General features: G+C 39.3%; 1 protein-coding gene across 1 annotated transcript in view; it reads left to right on the top strand.

Moving 5' to 3' along the window:
- The window catches only part of LOC126260032 (armadillo-like helical domain-containing protein 3), a 118,741-nt gene that overhangs the window by 74,903 nt on the left and 21,711 nt on the right, over positions 1 to 22,127 (top strand). Inside the window, exons 11-12 of the mRNA XM_049957204.1 lie at positions 9,899 to 10,131; positions 20,650 to 20,776. Of these exons, the coding sequence (XP_049813161.1) occupies positions 9,899 to 10,131; positions 20,650 to 20,776 (360 nt within the window). The remainder of the gene's footprint in view (positions 1 to 9,898; positions 10,132 to 20,649; positions 20,777 to 22,127) is intronic.

The following is a 22,127-nucleotide window of genomic DNA, read 5'->3' as shown; positions in this document are numbered from 1 at the left end:
CACATGTTACTACAGCAGTTGCAACAATCGACCTCATTCATTCATGAACATAAATTTATGTAATGAAATCAACAAATAGATGGGTTTCATTAACGTAATTCATTGAACATCAGCTATCAGTTGGTTTAGATAGTTTCCAGGCAAACTTTTCCACAAGTATTAAGTTACTTTCAGTAGTTACTCTTAGGAACAGGTGAGTTCTTTCAGGGGCAAAGGTTTTACTTTTATTGGCGCAAATGTTTCTAGATTTTATTGTGAGCCTCTGAGTTGTTACACAAAGTACTGTTAGGAAAAGAAGAGTTAAGTGCACTCACTGAATTGTGCTTGTCTCTTATGAATGATTTCATTGACTTCCTGCATTTTGAATCATACAGATTATATTTTTCTGAAGATTTCTATTCTTTTCGTATGTGAGTTACTTGACAGTAGATTGGTTTTGGCATTGGCTGCGTAATTTCACAACTTATGGTTTCTTACACTTCAGTCTTCCTTTTAATGACACCATTGCTGTGTCCAGTACTAGCTTCTTTCATACATTTTCTTGAGCAGAAGAAGCACTGGCTGATGTTGCAGCTTCTAGCAGTTTATCATCATCTCTGCCTCAACTTCCCTTCAGGTGATTTTCTATTATGTAATATTTTGGATAGAGATTTCTGTAAATTTGTATATAAAGTGGAACACCTGTTTTTAAAGACCATCTTGTTTTCAGAATTTCAAGATGTTTATAGTAAATGATAAATCTGTTTTTTTTTTTTCACTCTCTCTCTCTCTCTCTCTCTCTCTCTCTCTCTCTCTCTCTCTCTCAAATAATTTCCTCTGTAAAATATGAATCACCCACAAAACAGTTATCAGTCAAATCGCTGTATGTTCCTGGATTTTATGTTACCCATTTTGAAAATTCTACTTCCCTCTTATTGTCTAAAAAACTATTCTCTTTTAAGTGTGAGTAGCTAGAACTGTTAATACTACTTTCTCACCATGGCCTACACATAGTAGTCAACATTCACACAACACTATATATAAAAAAAAAAAAAAATTGTAATTTGAGTGTCAAGTGACAATACTGGTACTAGCTTGCAGGAATGCCACCTGTCTTATGCTACCTGAGTTAATGCACGGCACGACACTGCGCTTCTCTCTTGTACTCGCTTAGTGAATGTGACACAAACAGTAATCTGTTTTACAGATATTCTTCAACAAAAAATTGTTAATGTAACAGAAGAATTTTGCCAAACAATTGATGTTAAAAACTAGTATTTTAATTTAAAATCTTGAGGCTACGTATGTACCTCATGGGAGAGACATTTTATTGATATTTTTGATTACTGTTATCTCCTAACCTCAGTTTGTAAATCCTTGGTCAACAGCAGTTGTATTTCTTTCTAATGAGATGGAAAAGTTTCTTCCATGATATAAAATTGCTCCCAACTTCATTGCAGATATCACTACGAGGATTTTTAATGTCTGCCTTTATTGCTACTCTTAGTTATCCAGAAAGTGAGCTGTCATAAAGTCTCTCTTCCTCTCTTATGTTCTGGCATACCCTATCCCCCCCCCCCCAATCCCCCCCCCTCCCCCCTCCTCAACCTCTGTAATCACACATAACACTTAGTATTTTGTTTATTTCATACCAATACATAAATTATGGAGCAGCTCTTGCCACAAAAAGAATTATGTATCTGAATGTGAGCATGTGTCTTATTCTTTGATCCTTCCCTCATGTCTGGCAAGAGCATGTACCATACTTGTGGCCTTATATCTGTCTGTTAATGTTATATCTTATTGTTGATTTTATTCTGAGTAAGGCCTCTAGTGGTCTATTGTATTCTCATATCTTCACGTAATATGCGACAGCAATTATCCCCACTTATATTGAGAATGTAGACAGAGAGAGAGAGAGAGAGAGAGAGAGAGAGTCAGTCAGTCAGTCATTAGAAGTGCTTCTGTTGCATCCTTAGGATTAACTGCTGGCGTTACAAGTCTCAACATATGTGACCCTACACATCTTCCAAAGTCCTCAACCGATGAAAGGACAGTTTCATAGTAGGGATAAATTGCACTTGTAGCAGTTCACGCCAATATCAGGATAACTTCGTGCCATCCTGAAGTCCAAACACTTCTTGAACAACAATATCTGTGTATCAAAAGTGTGAGACCTTACTGTAAAATTTTAGACCATTGTTGTCTTAACTCCCTTCTACATGAAAGGATCAAGCTTTTCATAGCAGAAATGAGGCATTTTTTTCTGTTTTCCATGAATCAATTATAAACATTATTTCATGATTTCAGCAACATTTAGAACTCATTATCAGTCTGTTGTTTTGAGAACAAGAAGGCAGTAGCAGTTTTGTAAATTTTAAATGCATTATTCCATCACTGGTTGGTGTAATTATTCATATTTATCAATTGAAACAGAAACTGTTGTACAGGATTAATGTACTTTTCCAACCAGTTTTTGGCTTTCATGGCTGCTTTTTGTGTCCATATGGGGATTTTTGTTTTATATGCCATCTTCAGACAATTACTGACAGTCATTAGTTTTCAGATAGTGATGAACAACTTTCAAAAAGACTTACACACAACATGTGAAATGCAAAGAACAAAGTAAATATCATCTTTGACTGTGAAAATATGATATAATTATATAATATAGTAGGGAAGCCAAACGGTCGACTTTGGTTTATTGGTAGAATTATAGGAAAGCGTGGTTCATTTGTAAAGGAGACCACATATAGGACACTAGTGGAAACCATTGCTGAGTATTGTTCGAGTGTTTGGGATCCACACTGGGTAAGATTCAAGGCAGGCTGCTGGATTTGTTACCAGTAGTTTCGAACAACACACAAGTATTATGGAGACGCTTCTCGGGAACTCAAGTGGGACACCATGGAGGGAAGGTGACGTTCTTCTCTAAGGAGCGCTATCGGAAAATTTAAAGAGTAGGCATTTGAGCCTAACTGCAGAGTGATTCTACTGCTAATGACATACAGTTCATGTAAGAACCATGAAGATAAGATATGTGAAATTGGGGCTCATATGGAGGCATATAGATAGTGATTTTTACCTTGCTCTGTTTGCAAGTGGAACAGCTAAGGAAATGACTAATAGTGGTACAGGACACCGTCTGCCACTCGCCATATGGTGACTTGCGGAGTACACATGTAGATGTAGAAAATACACTGATGATCCCTTCATGCTTGATGTCTTGCCCCATTGCAGTGGTGTGTTCCATCAGGCTAACTGTCCCTGTCACAAGGCCAGAATGATGCTAAATTTGCTTGAGAAGTGTGATAGGAAACAATGTTGATTTTGTGGTCACCAAATTGGCCTGATCTGAACCAGATGGAACACGCCCGGGCCCCAGTGGTGCCAGCTCTGTGTCCACAAATCACCGGTCCATAATTTACAAGAGTTGCATGACGTTTGTGTAGACATTGTGGCCACATGCCTCCGCAAACCCATCAAGGACCTGTCAAATCCATGCCACGCCTAATCACTGCTGAACCAACACTTTATTAAGCTAGTGTTCCTAATGTTCATCTACATCTACATGACTACTCTGAAAATCACATTTAAGTGCCCGGCAGATGGTTCATCAAACCACCTTCACCTCGTGACTATTTCTGTATTATTTAGTTATGAACAGTGCACAGGAAAAACAACACATAAATTTTTCCCTGTGAGCTTTTATTTCTTTTATTGTATTACAATAACCATTTTTCCCTAAGTAAGTGGTTGTCAACAAAATATTTCCATATTCAGAGAAGACTGTTAGATATTTAAATTTTGTGAAGAGATCTCGACACAATGAAAAAGTCTCTGTTTTGACAACTGCCACCCCAACTGGCATATCATTTCAGCGACACTCTCTCCCTTACTTAATGATAATACACAGCAAATTGCCCTTCTTTAAACTTTTTCAATGTCCTCTGTTAGTCCTATCTGGTAAGAATCTGATACTGTGCAGCAATATTCCAAAAGAGGGTGGATAAATGTAGTGTAGGCAGTCCTCTTTAGTAGACGTGTTGCAAATAAAACACAGTCTTTAGTTCACCTTCCCCACAACATTATCTGTGTTATTGTTCGCTTTTAAGTTATTCATAATTGTAATGTATAGGCCTTTAGTTGAATTGACAACCTTTATATGTGTGTGTTTTATTGTGTACAGAAATTAATGCATTCCATTTAGTACTCATTTGGATGACTTCTTACTTTTCGTTATGATGTCTCTTCACACCATACAGATATCCAGAATGAGATTTTCACTCTGCAGCGGAGTGTGTGCTGATATGGAATTTTCCGGCACACAGTTTTAATCTGCCAGGAAGCTTCGTACAGATATCATCTCTAAACCATTTTACTATTGGTTTTGATCTTCTGACAACTTTATTGATTGGTAAATGACAACATCGTCTGCAAACAGAATCATGGCCCAGTAGAAATAGCTCTGAAAATGGAGTTGGGTTGCTAAGGGTGGAGTAATTTCATTTTCAGATTTGTTTTACGTATTACCAGTCTTGTGAAAAGTCCAAGTTTTAGACCTTCTATCCCTTGTGCGTTATCTGCCATTTTGAAAAAATTGCTAAGAAATGTTACCTTTTACAGTTTCTTCCTCAGTAACTAGTTTACATTGCATTTTAGGCAAAAATATGCCATTATCAGTTTAAAGAGCTTTAAATTTTCTGTATGTTACATATATAACATGGAAAATTCTGAACAGCTATTGACATACCAGACTTCAAACATGTGCAAAAAGTCATGAAATACTAAAGGTTAGATATGTCAGTGGTTTCACCGTAATAACTTTTTTGGCGCAGTTTTCTGCACAGTGAGCTATAACCTTTGTTGTAGAGGATTTATTCCTGAATGTAATTTTATCTTTAAGCATCTCATGAACTCATGAGATTCGTGTAATTTCTAGGGAATACATTCACAAAAAGACAAAGGCCACTTTGTACTCTGCTTTCACGCTTTTACTAAGTGACGTAGAAATGGGAAAGAGCAAAGTTGATGTAATAGGTGGCGGCTACCTCCTACACCATGTTCACTGGACTCAGAATGAAAGTTTTTTTTTCCATTTTTTTGAAGATTTGTGACCTACGTACTGGGACATGATGGCCAAAATGGTGTGGTAGTCTTCGATGGGTACCCCACAGAAGAAAACAAAAGAACAAAAAGAGCACCGAAGGAGCTCGTCATTCCAAGCTACAATTTTGTGCAGAAATTTACTTTGATGGTACCATGTTTCTGCAGATGCCAAAGGATAAATTGTTATTGAATGAAAAAGAAAAAAATAAACAAACGAACCTGCTTCATCTCAATTGCTTCAGAAGGGATTTCAGAGTACAGATGGTCACCAAACAAGCAATGGAAGATAGAAATATGTTAATTGTGAAAGCTGCCATTTTGTTGTCTTTTGAACATGCATGGTTCTGTTGTTGTTATAGCAGAAGACATTGATCTTTTGTTTTTCGTAATGGCTTTAATACGAGACAGTGTGTGGTTTTGAAAATTTGGAAGGGGTAACATAGGAGATATGCTATATCCCAAAACATTCTTCAGATATAACATTCTATCCTTCCATGTGATAAGTGATCGCAATACCACCTCTGCTCTGTTTCTACAACGTAAAATTAGATTTTGCACTACACTTGAGAGTGGTGCTTCCCACAAAATTCGATTTGACATGCCTACCTCCAACAAGGGACGCCCTTCAGTGTCATGCACATCGAACTTATCTGCAAGGTCAAATGTGGATGGGGTATGAAAATGACACCGTCAAGTGGGACCAGGAGGATATTGGTGGTCTAATTCCAGTGCCAATGAATAAAGAAACAGCTCCACAGGCTTCGCTTGAACATGATTTCAAGCCAGTGCAAAAGACCTGTGGGTACAATTATGACTGCAAAAAGCAGGACTTTGATCTCCATTGTGTGTGTTCATTGTGGATCTGAATCATGTGGTAATGCACCAGAGGTGGAATTCAACATGGAAGATGAATTAGATAATCCACTGCCTATTGGTTGAAGTGATGAAGTGTAAACACTAACCTCATCTGAGGCAAAATAACAGAAGTTGATGTACCTTTAACTTTGTGTAGAGCATCAAAATAAAATTTAATATCTAGTTTTAAACTGTATTTTGTTGAAATATACATACGTGTAAAAGTGTTGAAAATTGGTATTTTTATCTTCCAAAAATAATTAATCTCTAGAAATTGTATGTATCTGACCAATTAAACATATATATTGCTTACATAATGGCTTAAAGATGAAGTTATATTCGGGACTGTTATTTTTTACTGACTTTCAAGTCAACTTTCACTAAAATTGTTAATGCAACATTCCACAGTGTGTACAGGGTGTAATTACAAGTACTTGGTATGACTGTAGAAGAAAATTAAGTCCTCTACAACATTGGTTATTATGCACTGTGCAGAAAATTATACTAAGAAAAGTTATTTAGGCAAAACCACTGACATTCTTAACTTTCTGTGATTTCATAACATTTTTTCAGGTGTTCACAGCCTGTTGTGTATGAAACTTGCAGTAAATTTAACACTCTTTAAAGCTGATAATGGCATATTTTTGTCTAAAATGCATTGGAAGCGAGTTACTGAGGGAAAACTGTAACTAGTGAAATTTCTTAGTGGGTTTTTTTTTCAAGATGATGGATATAACACAAGGGGGCCAATATCTGAAAATAGGATTCTTCACGAGAAGGGTATTACATACAACATACCTGAAAATGAAAATTATTCCACCTTTTGCAATCCAAAATGCTATCTCCTTTGGGTTATAAGAAAGCTGCTCAGATCATCATCTAAATCATTTACACAGATTAAACGGTGGAAAATCCAGGAGGGAATAATGAAAATATTATGAAAAGGGTAGATTGCTACTAATCATGTGCAGGAGATGTTGAGTCACAGATAGGCGCCACAGAAAGGCAGCTAAACATGTGAGCTTTCAGCCAGAAGGCCTTCTTCTTAAGTAGACAAAACGCGCGCACACAGGCGCACACACGCACGCACGCGAGACCCGTCTCTGGTCACTGAGGCCAGGCTGAGTGACTGCACGAGGGGAGAAACAGTCTGGCTGGTGGGGCTAAAGCGAAGGCTATGGTGTGGAGAAGGAGGGATAGCAGAGTGCTGGTGGGAGATGGCAAAGTGTTGTTTGTGTGTGCATGAGGGGATGTGGTGGGACAGGTAGGGCACCTAGGGCACTCAGGAGGTCAGATGGGGGTTGCGTGTATAAAGAGGTAGTTGAATTTCACAAGAAATATACTTTCTGGATTTGAACTGACCAGTATCAGCAGATCATTTTCTTCATGGTAATTCATAATGATCAAACAAAGTATATGTTCCAAAATACTACTGCAAATCGACATTAGTGTTCTGGGCCAGTAATCTGCTGATTACTCCTATTTCCCTTCTTGAGTAGTGTTGTGACCTGTGCAGTTTCCCACTCCTTAGAATGGATCTTTCATCGAGTAAGTGGTTGTGTATGATTGCTGAGAACAGAGCTGTTATAAAAGCGTACTCTGAAAGGAAGTAATTGATACACAATCTGGATCAGAAGACTTGGCTTTGTTAGGTTATTGAAGTTGCTTTTCTACACCAAGGATATCTATTTCTAAGTTACTCATGTTGGCAACTGTTCTTGATTCAAATTTTGGAATATGCCCTTGGTCTTCTTTGATGAAGTAATTTCAGAAAATGTGTTTAATAACTCCGCTGTAGTGGCACTGTCATTGGTAACATTACCATTGACTGTGTGTTGCCGCTGGTCTACTTTACATACGACCAGAATCTCTTTGGATTTTCTCTCATATTTCAAGACAGTCTTGTTGTGAAAACTATTAAAAGCATTTCATGTTGAAGCCCATGCTAAATTTTGAGCTTCTGTGAAACATTGCTGATCTTGGAGGTTTTGTGTTGTTCTAAATTTGGCGTGCTTTTTCCATTGGTTCTGCAACTGTCTCTTGACTGTTATGTGTACCATGGGGAACTAGTTCTGTCTCATATTAATTTATTTGGCATACGTCTCTCCATTGCTGTTAATACTATTTCTTTGACTTTAAGCCATACGTAATTTGTTGGGAAGGAGTGGAGACTGTCTCTTAGAAAAGCATCAAGTGAATTTGTATCAGCTCTTTTAAATAGATATACTTTTGCATTTATTTTTGGTGGATTTGGACTTAGTGTTCCGTCTCAATGCAATAACCTTGTGTTGGCTAAGCCCTGTATCTCTCATCATGCTCAGAGTTATTTGTTGCTAATATGTCAAGCACGTTTTCGAAACTATTTACACTTCCAGTGAGATCCTGAACTAATTGTTCAAAATAATTTCTGGCTCATCAGGGTTTGTAAGCCAAACAGTACCTATATGTAGAGGAAACAAACCAGAAAACATTAAGCCTAAATGTTAAAATAAGGCTTTTGTGTGTGTGTGTGTGTGTGTGTGTAGAACATCTACAGTTTGTATTTATCATTAGTGAATTTCACGGATATTACACCCTTGAGAATGAAAATAATAATTCAATTTGTGTACCGTATTTATTGGCAAAGCACTCTTTTCATAGCAGTTGTGCAGTTATCAGTAGCAGCATTTACAGAGAACTTGCCATGTGCTTGTGGTTAACTCTAGCAACAGATTCTTAACATTACAAAAATTTTACCTTATACTGTGAACAACAAGTTATTTACAAAGTAGTTAACTAAGCATTGCAATTGCAGGAATATATGTGTATGCTTCCTATATTTCCTAAAATCTCTGCAAGGTGTATTTCTTAATAATTAACTGACTGTGAGAAGCAGTTATTTAATCTGGCCAGGATTACAAGTTCCTCCAAAATAAAGGCCATATTTCTTATACCCAGATGTGTTGTCACCCACTAAAAGCAGAGAAAGCAGAGTTATCCATTGCTGATGGGAGGGTTCTTTGGTGCCAACTTGGTTTATAGTTGCTCTCTTTCTTAATAGCTTTGTGACTTTTGACCAAGCCACAGTGTACTTGCTCAGTAGCTTGCATGGGCATAATGATGACATAATCTTGTTGAGAAGTTAACTGTAATTGCAATGACTGTATACTCTAGCATATGCCCTACCTGATGTGTAAGGGCTTTTAAAAAGCTAGGTCAGCACCTTAGAAAATGCTGCACAAGTATCTTTATCATGTATGCAGTTTCATTTATAAAGGCACCTTTCTTCCACAGATAAACCCCACCCAAAAAATAAATAAATAAATAAATAAATACTCCACATCTGCCATTTGCTTTACCTACTAATGATTTTCTTTGTATTTAATATCACTTCATGCTGTTATCCCCGAATATTTAAATGCTATTACAGTCTCTAGACTAACCATGTTTTTGTAACATGTAGGTTCCCAAGCCATAGTGTCAGGGACGTACTTGTGAAGATACTACATATGAACATATTGTGACTATCGGTAAGGAACATCCTACGGAAATTTAAAATGACATGTATGTCTATTACATGCAGAATTCTGTATGCAAAGAATGTGAATCAAACTATCCTCTTTCTTCGAGAAAAGCTTTTTTCTGCTGAGAACATCATACTGTCTGAGCTTAGAACCATCTCTTTGGTCCTGCGGTCACCTTCAGACTTTCATTCTGTGTGTGTGTGTGTGTGTGTGTGTGTGTGTGTGTGTGTGTGAGAGAGAGAGAGAGAGAGAGAGAGAGAGAGAGAGAGATATTAGTTTAGTGAATATATGGGTATTGATGAACTAATTCAGAAAAAGAAGAATTTAGAAATAACGAAAAATTTCTTCACTGAATTTGGAATGTGTTCTGTATCACTATCCATATAATTCCATGTGCATATTTTTCATGTCTCCAATGAGATGTACTGAAAGCAATTGTCTTTTGTGTGTAGACCTGCTGGTGGAATTCATTATGAGCCACATGATGAAGAAGTTGCCAATGGAGTTGTACTTGCTCTGTGTTGGTGTTGTTCATCGAGTTCTGTGTTACCAGAAGAGATGTCGTGTTCGTCTAAATTACCAGTGGAAAGAGCTGCTTACAGCATTAATTACATTGCTGAAATTTGTTCTTGCAAATGAAAATCACCTTGCCAAAAAAATGAATATCTTTCATCTTACTTTGCAGGTGGGTCATAGCAAACTTTTCATTCTATTTTTGCTCCATATGTATAAAAATCGCTACTAACACAACATAATGGTTTTGCAAATCCATGTTGATGTCCTCCCCCTGTCAGCAGCAGCAGCAGCAGCAGCAGCAGCAGCAGCACCACCACCACCACCACCACCTCTACTCTCTCTCTCTCTCTCTCTTTCTCTCTCCCTCTCCCCCTCCCCCTCCCCCTCTCTCCCTCCCCCCCCCCTCTCCCTCTCTCCCCCCCCTCTCCATCCATCCATCTATCTATTTCTAACTGGCCTGTGAAGATGTATTTTTTACTAAACCAAGAAAATTTTACAGCTATCCATCACCAGATTGAAACATGCAGAAAGTACCTTGGTTACCAATATCCAAGCAGTTTGTAATTGTTGGAAGGCATCAGTATTTATGTGCATGCATATACACATTAACACTCTGTCGTTTTCTGCGAATGTTAGTCACATAACAATAATTCAGCTTTAGTCAGAAAACTGTAATATTTTTACTTGGCTGCCGACAGTATTCAGTTTTCACTGCAATTGTTGCCATGGCAACACTAAAAATATGTGCCTGACCAGTGTTTGATTGAATGCCATATCAACCCTTAGCATACTACATCTCCCAACCCAAGACAACGTTTTTACCCGGATTTTCATGTCCGGAAGTAGGGAGTAGTCTTGTATTCATGCCATATGATGTGGAGTTTTTCTTTTCATTGCCAATTAGAACCTCGAGCTGCTGTTAAATTGTAATTTTACTCTCTGCCACACATGCTGCTTTAACCTTGAATATATGCATACGCTTTGAACATTGTTGTATGATAACAGAAAGTGTGGCAATGTTTTTTATCACTTGTTGTTCGACTGTAGAGCTCACTCTTCTAAAGTGAAACAGCATGGTTCAGCATTGAATTTCTCAACACGATGCAGGTGTTACTGTGACATAAAGTTCAAAATCTCATTGCTCAGCATGCAGAAGCAACAAACAATTATGCGGCTTCAAGGAAGCATGAAGTAACAGAAGCCAATGTCCGGCGGTGGCAAAAGAACAAAGGGCACCTGAAAACTTTCGGTGGCCCACGGAGTGGAAAATTATTGAATTGGAAATACTGGCATTTGTGCGCAAGAAACATAAAGAAAGGATGACCGTTTTCTGCGATGTCATACAGAGTAAAGGATGTGAACTGGTACAAGCACACTGTGTGAATTTTAAGTCAGCTGTGGGTGGTGTACAAGGATGGTGTGACATAGTGAACTTGTGCTGTGGTGTAGAACATACCTTGTTCTTCCAGCATTGTACATGGAGAAGTGGATCAAGTATCACTGACACATTATAGGACTGAGAAAGGTACATGCTTACCTCTTAGTGCAAATTGGAAAGACTGAGAAGACTCTTGTTTGTTTCAACATGCCATATAGTACAATAGTTGAAGAGAAAGGCACCAAAAGTGCATTGGTTCCTATCACAGACAATGAGAAATTGCAAATCACTGTGATATTATGTGTGAGATGGGACAAAGATGTGATGCTACATCATCCTCAGTCGTAGAACTATGCCAAAGGGAAAGCTACCACCTGGTGTCATGTTTTGTTTCATTGGAAAAGGATGGGTGACCAGTGAGTTAGTTATAGATAGACTCCCTACAGCCTGAAGCAGGCAGTCAGGTGCTCTTGTTAAGAATCATGGAATGTTAATCCTTGTTGCTTTCAAGGGGCATTTGACACCAACATTGAAGGCAGAAATCATGAAATTAAACACAGATCTTGTCATCATTCCAGAAGGCATGACTTTGCAACTACAAGTGTTAGATGTGGTGGTGAATATTCCAGTTAAAGACCATCTGAAGGAACAGTTCAGCAATTGTTTACTTCAGAGTTGTCAAGCTTGACTCCTATGGGGAATTTGCTGAAGCCTTTGGTACCTCTAATTGTGAAGGGGGTTCCAATTTCTTGGACGTGCATATCCAGTGCATCAGTTGTGAATGGCTGTAAAAAGTGCTGTGTAACAGATGTATTAGATGGGAGTGAAGATGATCTACAGTGGAGTGAAATGCAAGATAACCATGAAATAGGCAGTAACACCGCAAATTCAGTTCACCATGCCAGTGAGAAGGACTAAGTGGCATCTGTATCTGATTAAGGTATGTCTTTGTTTAATTTTATTTTCTGTGTACCAGTACTTTTATTATCTCCTTCAGTTACCGGTAATATGGTAATCACTTGTAAGTCATCAAAATAAACCTAGTATGCGTATAAAACAATGGAAACTCCAGCAGGCTGGAATTTCCGACAATGTTAGGAAAGGAATGGATGGCTACTCACTGTAAAGATGACACATTGAATTGCAGACAGGCACAATGAAAAGACTGTTGTACATTTAGCTTTTGGCTAAAACTTTCTTCAGGAAAGAAACACACACATGCAGCAACATAGCATACAAGTGGGGGGGGGGGGGGGGGGAGGGGGAGCACCACAGAGACTAGATGAAGTAGTCATGAGAAGACAGTCAGGCACAGTGATGGGAGACCAAGGCACGTGCCCATCTTTCCCCTTCCCTACTCTTTGAATAGAACATTTCCTGTTGTCATTGTTCCAATCAGTTTCATCCTATGTTACTTAATATGAGCTTTAATCAGAAAAAAACCTAGAATTTTCCATAAGGCTGTAAGCTCCCCATTGTGGAAGCAGATGGTACCTCTGAAGAGGCTCAGCTAGTAATGGTCAGGTCCAGGAATGGTGAATCTTGGAACTCTGAGTAATGGGTTTGTCAGCACTGACAAACCTTTTTACTGGGTAGCTGTAATTAAACTGAAGGTGTTCAGAGTGCTGCCATGCAGGCCGTATATATTGCAGGACACTGAACCATCATAGGTATGTTCATTAATCGGTGTGGTCATGAAGTATGCTGAAAAAATAATAATTCCACTTCCTGTCACCAATTAAAAATATTGCTCTGTAAGCAGCCAGAATGTGAAATGTTTCTTGTTTTGACATCAGTATGTTCTTTGTTGCATGGTGACACTTGTTTATTTCTTTTGTAATGTGACTGTTGGTGTAAAGTATTAAGAAGATTGAAGTTTTCCATACAACGTGCAATAGCTACTGAGAAGAAGGACTGTGCAATGCTTGTAAAATTGTTTTATGAGAATGGCAGTAATAGCAGTGCTGCGTTGGAGGAATATCACCAACACAAACAGCTGCAAAGAGCCCCCGTCTCAATAAATGAGTCAAAGAATCTGATCAAGAAATTTAAAGATACAGGTGACTTCGGTGATGCACCGAGGAGAGGGAGGCAGCCCATTCCTATGGTAGTTGTTAAGTTGCTGTAACTATACCCAACCATGCAACATACACCTCAGATTCTGCAGCCATAGCTTGAGCTGTGTCATAGGAATTCCACTGAAATTTTATGTTGCCTGCATGTCGTCGTCAATTGTTGTATGGTACATAATAAACTTTGAAATGGGATCCGACAAGAATCAACCTTATTTGGCCTGTAAAAATATTCTGATGGACCTGGCGCATGCCTAAATCTAATTCCAGCATGTCCCTGACCTAAATTTATAATTTCAGTAAGACTGATATACCATTTAGAATCATATTTGCAGCAAACAGAACAGTTTACTTTTAAGGAGTCGGCAATAGGTGTTTGCACACCAGAAAAATTAAATTGCAAAGTGTAATTATTGTCACTGCTAACTTTTTTTGCAGACAGAGTATTTGTTGGTAAAGGTATTAACTGGTGGAAACTTCTGATACCAACCACAGTTTTTGATTTTGCAAATCACTCGCACAGATTACTGCTTGTAGAATTTACTTGTGTCCTCTATATAAAAAAGGGGATTTTAGAAACTTTTTCTCCAGTAAACTCATTTCTTAGCATGAGAAATTTGCTCCTTTCGTACAGTCCCTGTAAATTGGCCTTTGTCACCATCCATTTCACACTGCCAATTTCTATGGCTTGTTAGAAAGAAATACCATTTGACAGTGATTCTAAAATCAACCTTGTGAAGGCACAAATTCAGGAAAACTTTTGCACTTTTTGTATTGAACACTGCACCCATCTGTAAAATACTCTGTTTTATTAACAGTAGGACAGCAATGCGTAATTGACTCTGACTGAATATTTTAGACAAAAGCAATGTCATGATTTAAATCATTGTAACTAGAACATAATGATAAATGTCATAGTTCTTCAGTATCAGGATTTTTGTAGCATATAACAGCAAGAAGTATAGCATATGACATGGAAGACCAATGGTAGGTTTGAGTTGCATGTTGTAGCAAAAAACCACAATTTTCAGCAAAATCCATTAATACTAATGCCTCATTTTCACTCATATTATTTTTTTTCTCTCTTTCAAATATGCAACTTGACTTTTTGCTTTATAACAGTGTGGAACTAGAGTTTCTAGTTTAGTTACTATCAGACCTGTAAATTCATTAAATGGTTGGGTTATATCAGTAACTGAGTTCCTTTGACTGATACCCACTCATGGAAATTTATTTTGTCATATTCTTCAAGTTGAAATTTAATTTCAATGTAAATTGTTAATTTTTTTGGTGCTACAAACAGTTTTATCTGTGAAAGAACTTACATCATCTTTCATATTTAAATTTAAGTCCTGTAAAAGTGCCATCATTCTGGTGTATGGTGCATACACAGCATGCATTCCTGTTGAACCAACAAGTACACACCATTTAGGATACATTTGACAAAATTTTGAAAATCCTGGTTTAATGTTAGGATAAATTTTCTTATATACACTCCTGGAAATTGAAATAAGAACACCGTGAATTCATTGTCCCAGGAAGGGGAAACTTTATTGACACATTCCTGGGGTCAGATACATCACATGATCACACTGACAGAACCACAGGCACATAGACATAGGCAACAGAGCATGCACAATGTCGGCACTAGTACAGTGTATATCCACCTTTCGCAGCAATGCAGGCTGCTATTCTCCCATGGAGACGATCGTAGAGATGCTGGATGTAGTCCTGTGGAACGGCTTGCCATGCCATTTCCACCTGGCGCCTCAGTTGGACCAGCGTTCGTGCTGGACGTGCAGACCGTGTGAGACGACGCTTCATCCAGTCCCAAACATGCTCAATGGGGGACAGATCCGGAGATCTTGCTGGCCAGGGTAGTTGACTTACACCTTCTAGAGCACGTTGGGTGGCACGGGATACATGCGGACGTGCATTGTCCTGTTGGAACAGCAAGTTACCTTGCCGGTCTAGGAATGGTAGAATGATGGGTTCGATGACGGTTTGGATGTACCGTGCACTATTCAGTGTCCCCTCGACGATCACCAGTGGTGTACGGCCAGTGTAGGAGATCACTCCCCACACCATGATGCCGGGTGTTGGCCCTGTGTGCCTCGGTCGTATGCAGTCCTGATTGTGGCGCTCACCTGCACGGCGCCAAACACGCATACTACCATCATTGGCACCAAGGCAGAAGCGACTCTCATCGCTGAAGACGACACGTCTCCATTCGTCCCTCCATTCACGCCTGTTGCGACACCACTGGAGGCGGGCTGCACGATGTTGGGGCGTGAGCGGAAGACGGCCTAACGGTGTGCGGGACCGTAGCCCAGCTTCATGGAGACGGTTGCGAATGGTCCTCGCCGATACCCCAGGAGCAACAGTGTCCCTAATTTGCTGGGAAGTGGCGGTGCGGTCCCCTACGGCACTGCGTAGGATCCTACGGTCTTGGCGTGCATCCGTGCGTCGCTGGGGTCCGGTCCCAGGTCGACGGGCACGTGCACCTTCCGCCGACCACTGGCGACAACATCGATGTACTGTGGAGACCTCACGCCCCACGTGTTGAGCAATTCGGCGGTACGTTCACCCGGCCTCCCGCATGCCCACTATACGCCCTCGCTCAAAGTCCATCAACTGCACATACGGTTCACGTCCACGCTGTCGCGGCATGCTACCAGTGTTAAAGACTGCGATGGAGCTCCGTATGCCACGGCAAACTGGCTGACACTGACGGCGGCGGTGCACAAATGCTGCGCAGCTAGCGCCATTCGACGGCCAACACCGCGGTTCCTGGTGTGTCCGCTGTGCCGTGCGTGTGATCATTGCTTGTACAGCCCTCTCGCAGTGTCCGGAGCAAGTATGGTGGGTCTGACACACCGGTGTCAATGTGTTCTTTTTTCCATTTCCAGGAGTGTATTTGCACACAACTCTTCTAAATTATGAAGTATTAAATGTTTCTGAGGATGGACAGTGTTGAGTGATTCATGAAATTTTCCCGGTATAAAGAGTAGTCCATGAATTTTCGGGATTGCAGCCAGACAACATTGACTTCCTGCTCACTATTTCAGCTGACAACCGTTCAGCCATCTTCATGTGGATGTTTTGCAGTAGAGGTTGTTAGTTCACATCACTACCTTTATACAAAAAATAGGCACGAAGATGCATGCACAAAGACATCCAGCCACTGCATGAGTGACCTTGGTTGATTTACATGCTCTCTTCAAATACTGTTCCATCTATGGTGTGCAGGTGCATGCATAATGTGATACTACATGTGTGCTCTCTGTTGGAATGTGAACTCAGAGTTAGGATTCAAATGTTAAAATAATAAAATTAAATGTCACTGCACATGTCATTGGTCATAAAATATTTTCTTTCTGAAGAAATCAAAGAAATCATTGGGTCCTATGACATGTCCAGTTGAAAGCCACCATCACAGTTAATAAGATCTTGTACTAAACCTATTTCCACCAGTTCCTTAATAATTGAAACTCAGAAGGATCTTGCAGAAGCAAAGATTTCCATGGCAGAACAATCCATGGAATGTCCTGTGGAAATACAGTTCTGCTATGGCTGACTTATTGGGCTGCGAAAGGTGAGTGTGATGATCTTGTTCAGTGGATCTTTCACGAACTGTGTGCGTCATCTGACCAATGTAGGCTTTGCCATGCTGGTGAGGTATTCTGTAGATTACAGTCTTCCACAATCCCAGATACTCCTTTGCCTCCTAACCAAGAAGAGCGCAAGCCTCTGTAGGGGGGTGAAAGGTTACTTTGACATGATGTTTTCGATCCTGCCTAATTTTGACAAAAGAGTGTTGTCGTACAGTAGGAATGCCCTAGTCCTTAAAGTTTTGCTGATTTGATGTAGATAATATGCATTATCTTTGAAAACTGACTGTACATGTTCCAGCTCTCATACAAGCCCGTCTCCATCAGATACAACATGTGCCCAGTGCACCAATGTTTGAAGGACGCCTATAGTTTGTGATGGGTGGTGGCAGCTAGATGTTTGCAAACACAATTCTGTCTGTGTGGGCTTGCGTGTGGTAGATGAAATGCCCCAATGACCCATCCCCTTTGCATCTTATCAAGATATCCAGAAATGGCAGACAGCCATCCTAAAAATGGCTGAGTGGTTGTCAGCTAAAATATCATGACAGGAAGTAAACGTTATCCAGCTTCAGTCCCAAAACTTTATGGAATATGAACATTCTTTTTTATGCTAACGTAATCTTTCGAACCAGGCATAAGATGACAGTGCTCATCATCTGCATAAAAATTCCTGACACACAATGTTGTTTCATTAGGTAGCTTCCAGGATTACGTAGAGCCAGACAATGATCAGATTCCTTTCATATCAGAAATCTCACTAACTTCATGCAACATTCTTTGTGAAACACCATTTTTCTCTTGTCCATAATGGAAGAACAAAAGTAAGAATACGAATCTTTTCCCACCTGTTAGTCTATATAAGTAATTAGGTTGTGTTTTTCCTCATGTTTACTTGCTGTGCTTGAGGATAGGAAGTACTGTCTTCACATATTTGTCTCCTGCAACATGAAGCATACAAGCCTCTTTCTTTAGGATATATTGGCTTGCTGTATTTTATTTTATGCTTACCATAACATTTTTTGGTTTGGAACTAGAGAACGTGTTTGTTTTTTCATTGTCGAGTCATATACCAGTTAAACTTGTATCAAGTTTATCCAGTTCTTCTGTATTTTCTGCTGCTTCCACTTCCGCACAGTCTTCATCGGTGATAATCTTTACTACTCTGTTTTTTTCCCCCCACTGGTGTCTTAGTTTCGCTCCTTTTGATCTACACTTAAAATTTCACTTAAGGAATGCTCAAAGCATGTTGAACACAACTTGTGCCCTGGAATGACGGTGGGAATAACGTATAATCTCTCTCAGAACTGATTAGCAAAATCAAGTGAAGCAACTCACAAAATAATGCTTTATTGCTTTTAAATGGATCATAACAACACACATGAGCACAGCTTTCATACTGATCCAGATACTCTGTTTACTTATATCATCATGTTGCTCAATTCGTGTTCACCAAAGCAACAGTTCTTTTTGTACATCAGTGAATGTGGTAGCCACAATGTTGATCACATCAGGTGAATGGATAGTCTTATGGCACTCTACAGAAAAGTACAAATGCTGTGTAGTGGATAACTTTCGCCATCTATGGGTCTACTTACCATACTTGTGCACCTAAGTTAATTTTTTACGACAGGACTTTACTTCTCCTATAAAACGAACAAAAGTAAATTAATTTTGCTGTATTATGAGTATTGAATTGTATCTTGCCAATGTAATGAAAATATGATGTTCAAATTATGCACTAACCACACTAGCTTCAACGTCTCATCTCAGCCATTTTGAAAGATGCATGATCATTAGTGACACCTGGTGTGCGAGGGAAGTTTAAAAAGTCTCCAGTGATGAGGATTTTTAAATAATTTACCCTGTGTATTTCTATGACAGGCCTGGTTGTCATTTAGTCAAGTCTGTTTTAAAGCGAAGTTTCTTCACTTTCTTCCATCCTTAATATTGGGTCACTGTAACTACAGTCAGTACACAGGAATTTGTAATTTAAGTTGTGGACTTTTAAAGGAAAAGAGAGAGAGAGAGAGAGAATTATTTTTATCTGGTGGGCCCTTACAATACTTATCTAGAGCCATGAGAATTGCACTGGTTGTGTTATTGAGGGCATTAAGAGGGTTTGTTGTTGTTGTTGTGGTCTTCAGTCCAGAGACTGGTTTTATGCAGCTCTCCACGCTACTCTATCCTGTGCAAGCTTCTTCATCTCCCATTACTTACTGCAACCTACATCCTTCAGAATCTGTTTAGTGTATTCATCTCGTGGTCTCCCTCTTCGATTTTTACCCTCCACGCTGCCCTCACATACTAAATTGGTGATCCCTTGATGCCTCAGAATATGTCCTACCAACCAATCCGTTCTTCTAGTCAAGTTGTGCCACAAATTTTTATTCTCCCCAATTCTATTCAATACCTCCTCATTAGTTATGTGATCTACCCATCTAATCTTCAGCATTCTTCTGTAGCACCACATTTTGAAAGCTTCTACTCTCTTTTTGTCTAAACTATTTATCGTCCACGTTTCACTTCCATACATGGTTACACTCCATACAAATACTTTCAGAAAAGACTTCCTGACACTTAAATCTATACTCGATGTTATCAAATTTCTCTTCTTCAGAAGCACTTTCCTTGCCGTTGCCAGTCTACATTTTATATTCTCTCTACTTCGGCCATCATCAGTTATTTTGCTCGCCAAATAGCAAAACTCCTTTACTACTTTAAGTGTCTCATTTCCTAATCTAATTCCCTCAGCATCACCCGATTTAATTTGACTACATTCCATTATCGTCATTTTGCTTTTGTTGACGTTCGACTTATATCCTCCTTTCAAGACACTGTCCATTCCGTTCCACTGCTCTTCCAAGTCCTTTGCTGTCTCTGACAGAATTACAATGTCGTCGGCGAACCTCAAAGTTTTAATTTCTTCTCCATGGATTTTAATTCCTACTCTGAATTTTTCTTTTGTTTCCTTTACTGCTTGCTCAATAAACAGATTGAATAACATCAGCGATAGGCTACAACCCTGTCTCACTCCCTTCCCAGCCACTGCTTCCCTTTCATGCCCCTCGACTCTTATAACTGCCATCCGGTTCCTGTACAAATTGTAAATAACCTTTCGCTCCCTGTATTATACCCCTGCCACCTTCACAATTTGAAAGAGAGTATTCCAGTCAACATTGTCAAAAGCTTTCTTTAAGTCTACAAATGCTAGAAATGTAGCTTTGCCTTTCCTTAATCTATGTTCTAAGATAAGTCATAGGGGCAGTATTGCCTCATGTGTTCCAACATTTCTACGGAATCCAAACTGATCTTCCCCGAGGTGGGCTTCTACTAGTTTTTCCATTCGTCTGTAAAGAATTCGTGTTGGTATTTTGCAGCTGTGGCTTATTTAACTGATAGTTCTGTAATTTTCACATCTGACAACACCTGCTTTCTTTGGGATTGGAATTATTATATTCTTCTTGAAGTCTGAGGGTATTTCACCTGTCTCATAAGAGGGTTATGAAAGCATTATTTACTGTACTGTAATTTACCATTACCTCCCTTATTATGTAATAAAAATAGCAATTTGTTTAGGAAGAAATACACATTATGTTTTGCTCATGATTGTTGTTTCCTTCCAGGTGCTGAATATATTTAATTTGTTTATAACATATGGAGACACTTTCTTACCCTCCCCTGGCAGCTACGATGAACTATATTATGAACTCATTAGAATGCAACAAGTGTTTGAAAATCTTCATTCTATGTGTGAGTATTCTATTTTTTTTGTACAGAATTATAAGCTATGTTAAGTAGTTCAGGTGCACATATGTACTACCAATAATTGGTTGCTAGTGCTTTGAGGCTTTTTATTCATGTGTAAAAACTAGCTACAAGAAATAATTATCTCTCCCACCAGCAGAATGTATGAACTGTAGCAAAAACTAATCAGTCCAGATTGCAAATGGTGTCTGTCTATATGGTATGGTAACTGTGGTCTGGGGTGGTGTCTTTGATTAGTAATCAAAATGTCCTCCTGGGTCCAAACTCCACCACCACTTAAATTTTTAATGAAAATCAGGCTTCCGGTGTAAGATGTCACCTTCCTTCTGTGTACTGCGTTGTGAGAGAGGGTGGAGGTGCGGTCAGAGGTTCAGGGCATTCTCTTGCCCATGGGGTGGGAAGCTGCCCCTAAAGGCAGACAAATCAGCAATGATCTTCGGCATGAGGATGCAGAAGGCAATGGAAACCACTGCATTAAAGACACACAGTGTGTATCCGGATGAAATGTGGCCTGTAATTGAAAAGTTTTATGATGTTCTCTCCATTGGCAAAATATTCCGGAATAGTCCCCCATTTGGATCTCCGGGAGAGGACTGTCAAGGGGGAGGTGACCATGAGAAAAAGACTGAATACCCAACAAAAGGATAATGTTCTACAAGTTGGGGCCTGGAATGTCAGAAGCTCGAACATGGTAGGGAAGCTAGAAAATCTGAAAAGGGAAATGCAAAGGCTCATTGTGTATATAATGGGGGTCAGTGAAGTGAAATAAAAATAAGACAAGGAGTATAGGATGATATCAACAGCAGCAGAAAATGGTGTAACGGGAGTGGGATCTGTTATGAATAGGAAGGCAGAGCTATTCTCATCAGAATCGATAGCAAGGCAACACCTGAAACGATAGTTCAGGTATACATGTTGACATCACAAGCTGAAGATGAAGAGACAGAAAAAGCATATTGAACAGGTTATTCAGTAACTAGAGGGAGATGAAAATCTAATACTGTAGTCATGGGGAACTGGAGTGTGGTTTTAGGGGAAGGCATAGAAGAATGGGTTACAGGAGAATATGGACTTGGTTCTAGGAACGAGAGATAGGAAAGCCTAATTGAGTTTTGTAATAAATTTCAGCTCATAATAGTGAATACCCTGTTCAAGAATCACAGGAGGAGGGGGTATACCAGGAAAAGGCCGGGAGATAACTGGAAGATTTCATTTAGATTACATCATGGTCAGACAGTGATTCCAAAATCAGATACTGATTTGTAAGGAGCACTCAGATCACAATGTAGTAGTGATGAATAATAGGCTGAAGTTTAGAAGATTAGTCAGTGGGATA

The sequence above is a fragment of the Schistocerca nitens genome, chromosome 5, assembly GCF_023898315.1.
Source record: "Schistocerca nitens isolate TAMUIC-IGC-003100 chromosome 5, iqSchNite1.1, whole genome shotgun sequence".
In the NCBI taxonomy this organism is placed as follows: Eukaryota; Metazoa; Arthropoda; class Insecta; order Orthoptera; family Acrididae; genus Schistocerca; species Schistocerca nitens.
This window is presented reverse-complemented; position numbering and strand designations above follow the sequence as displayed.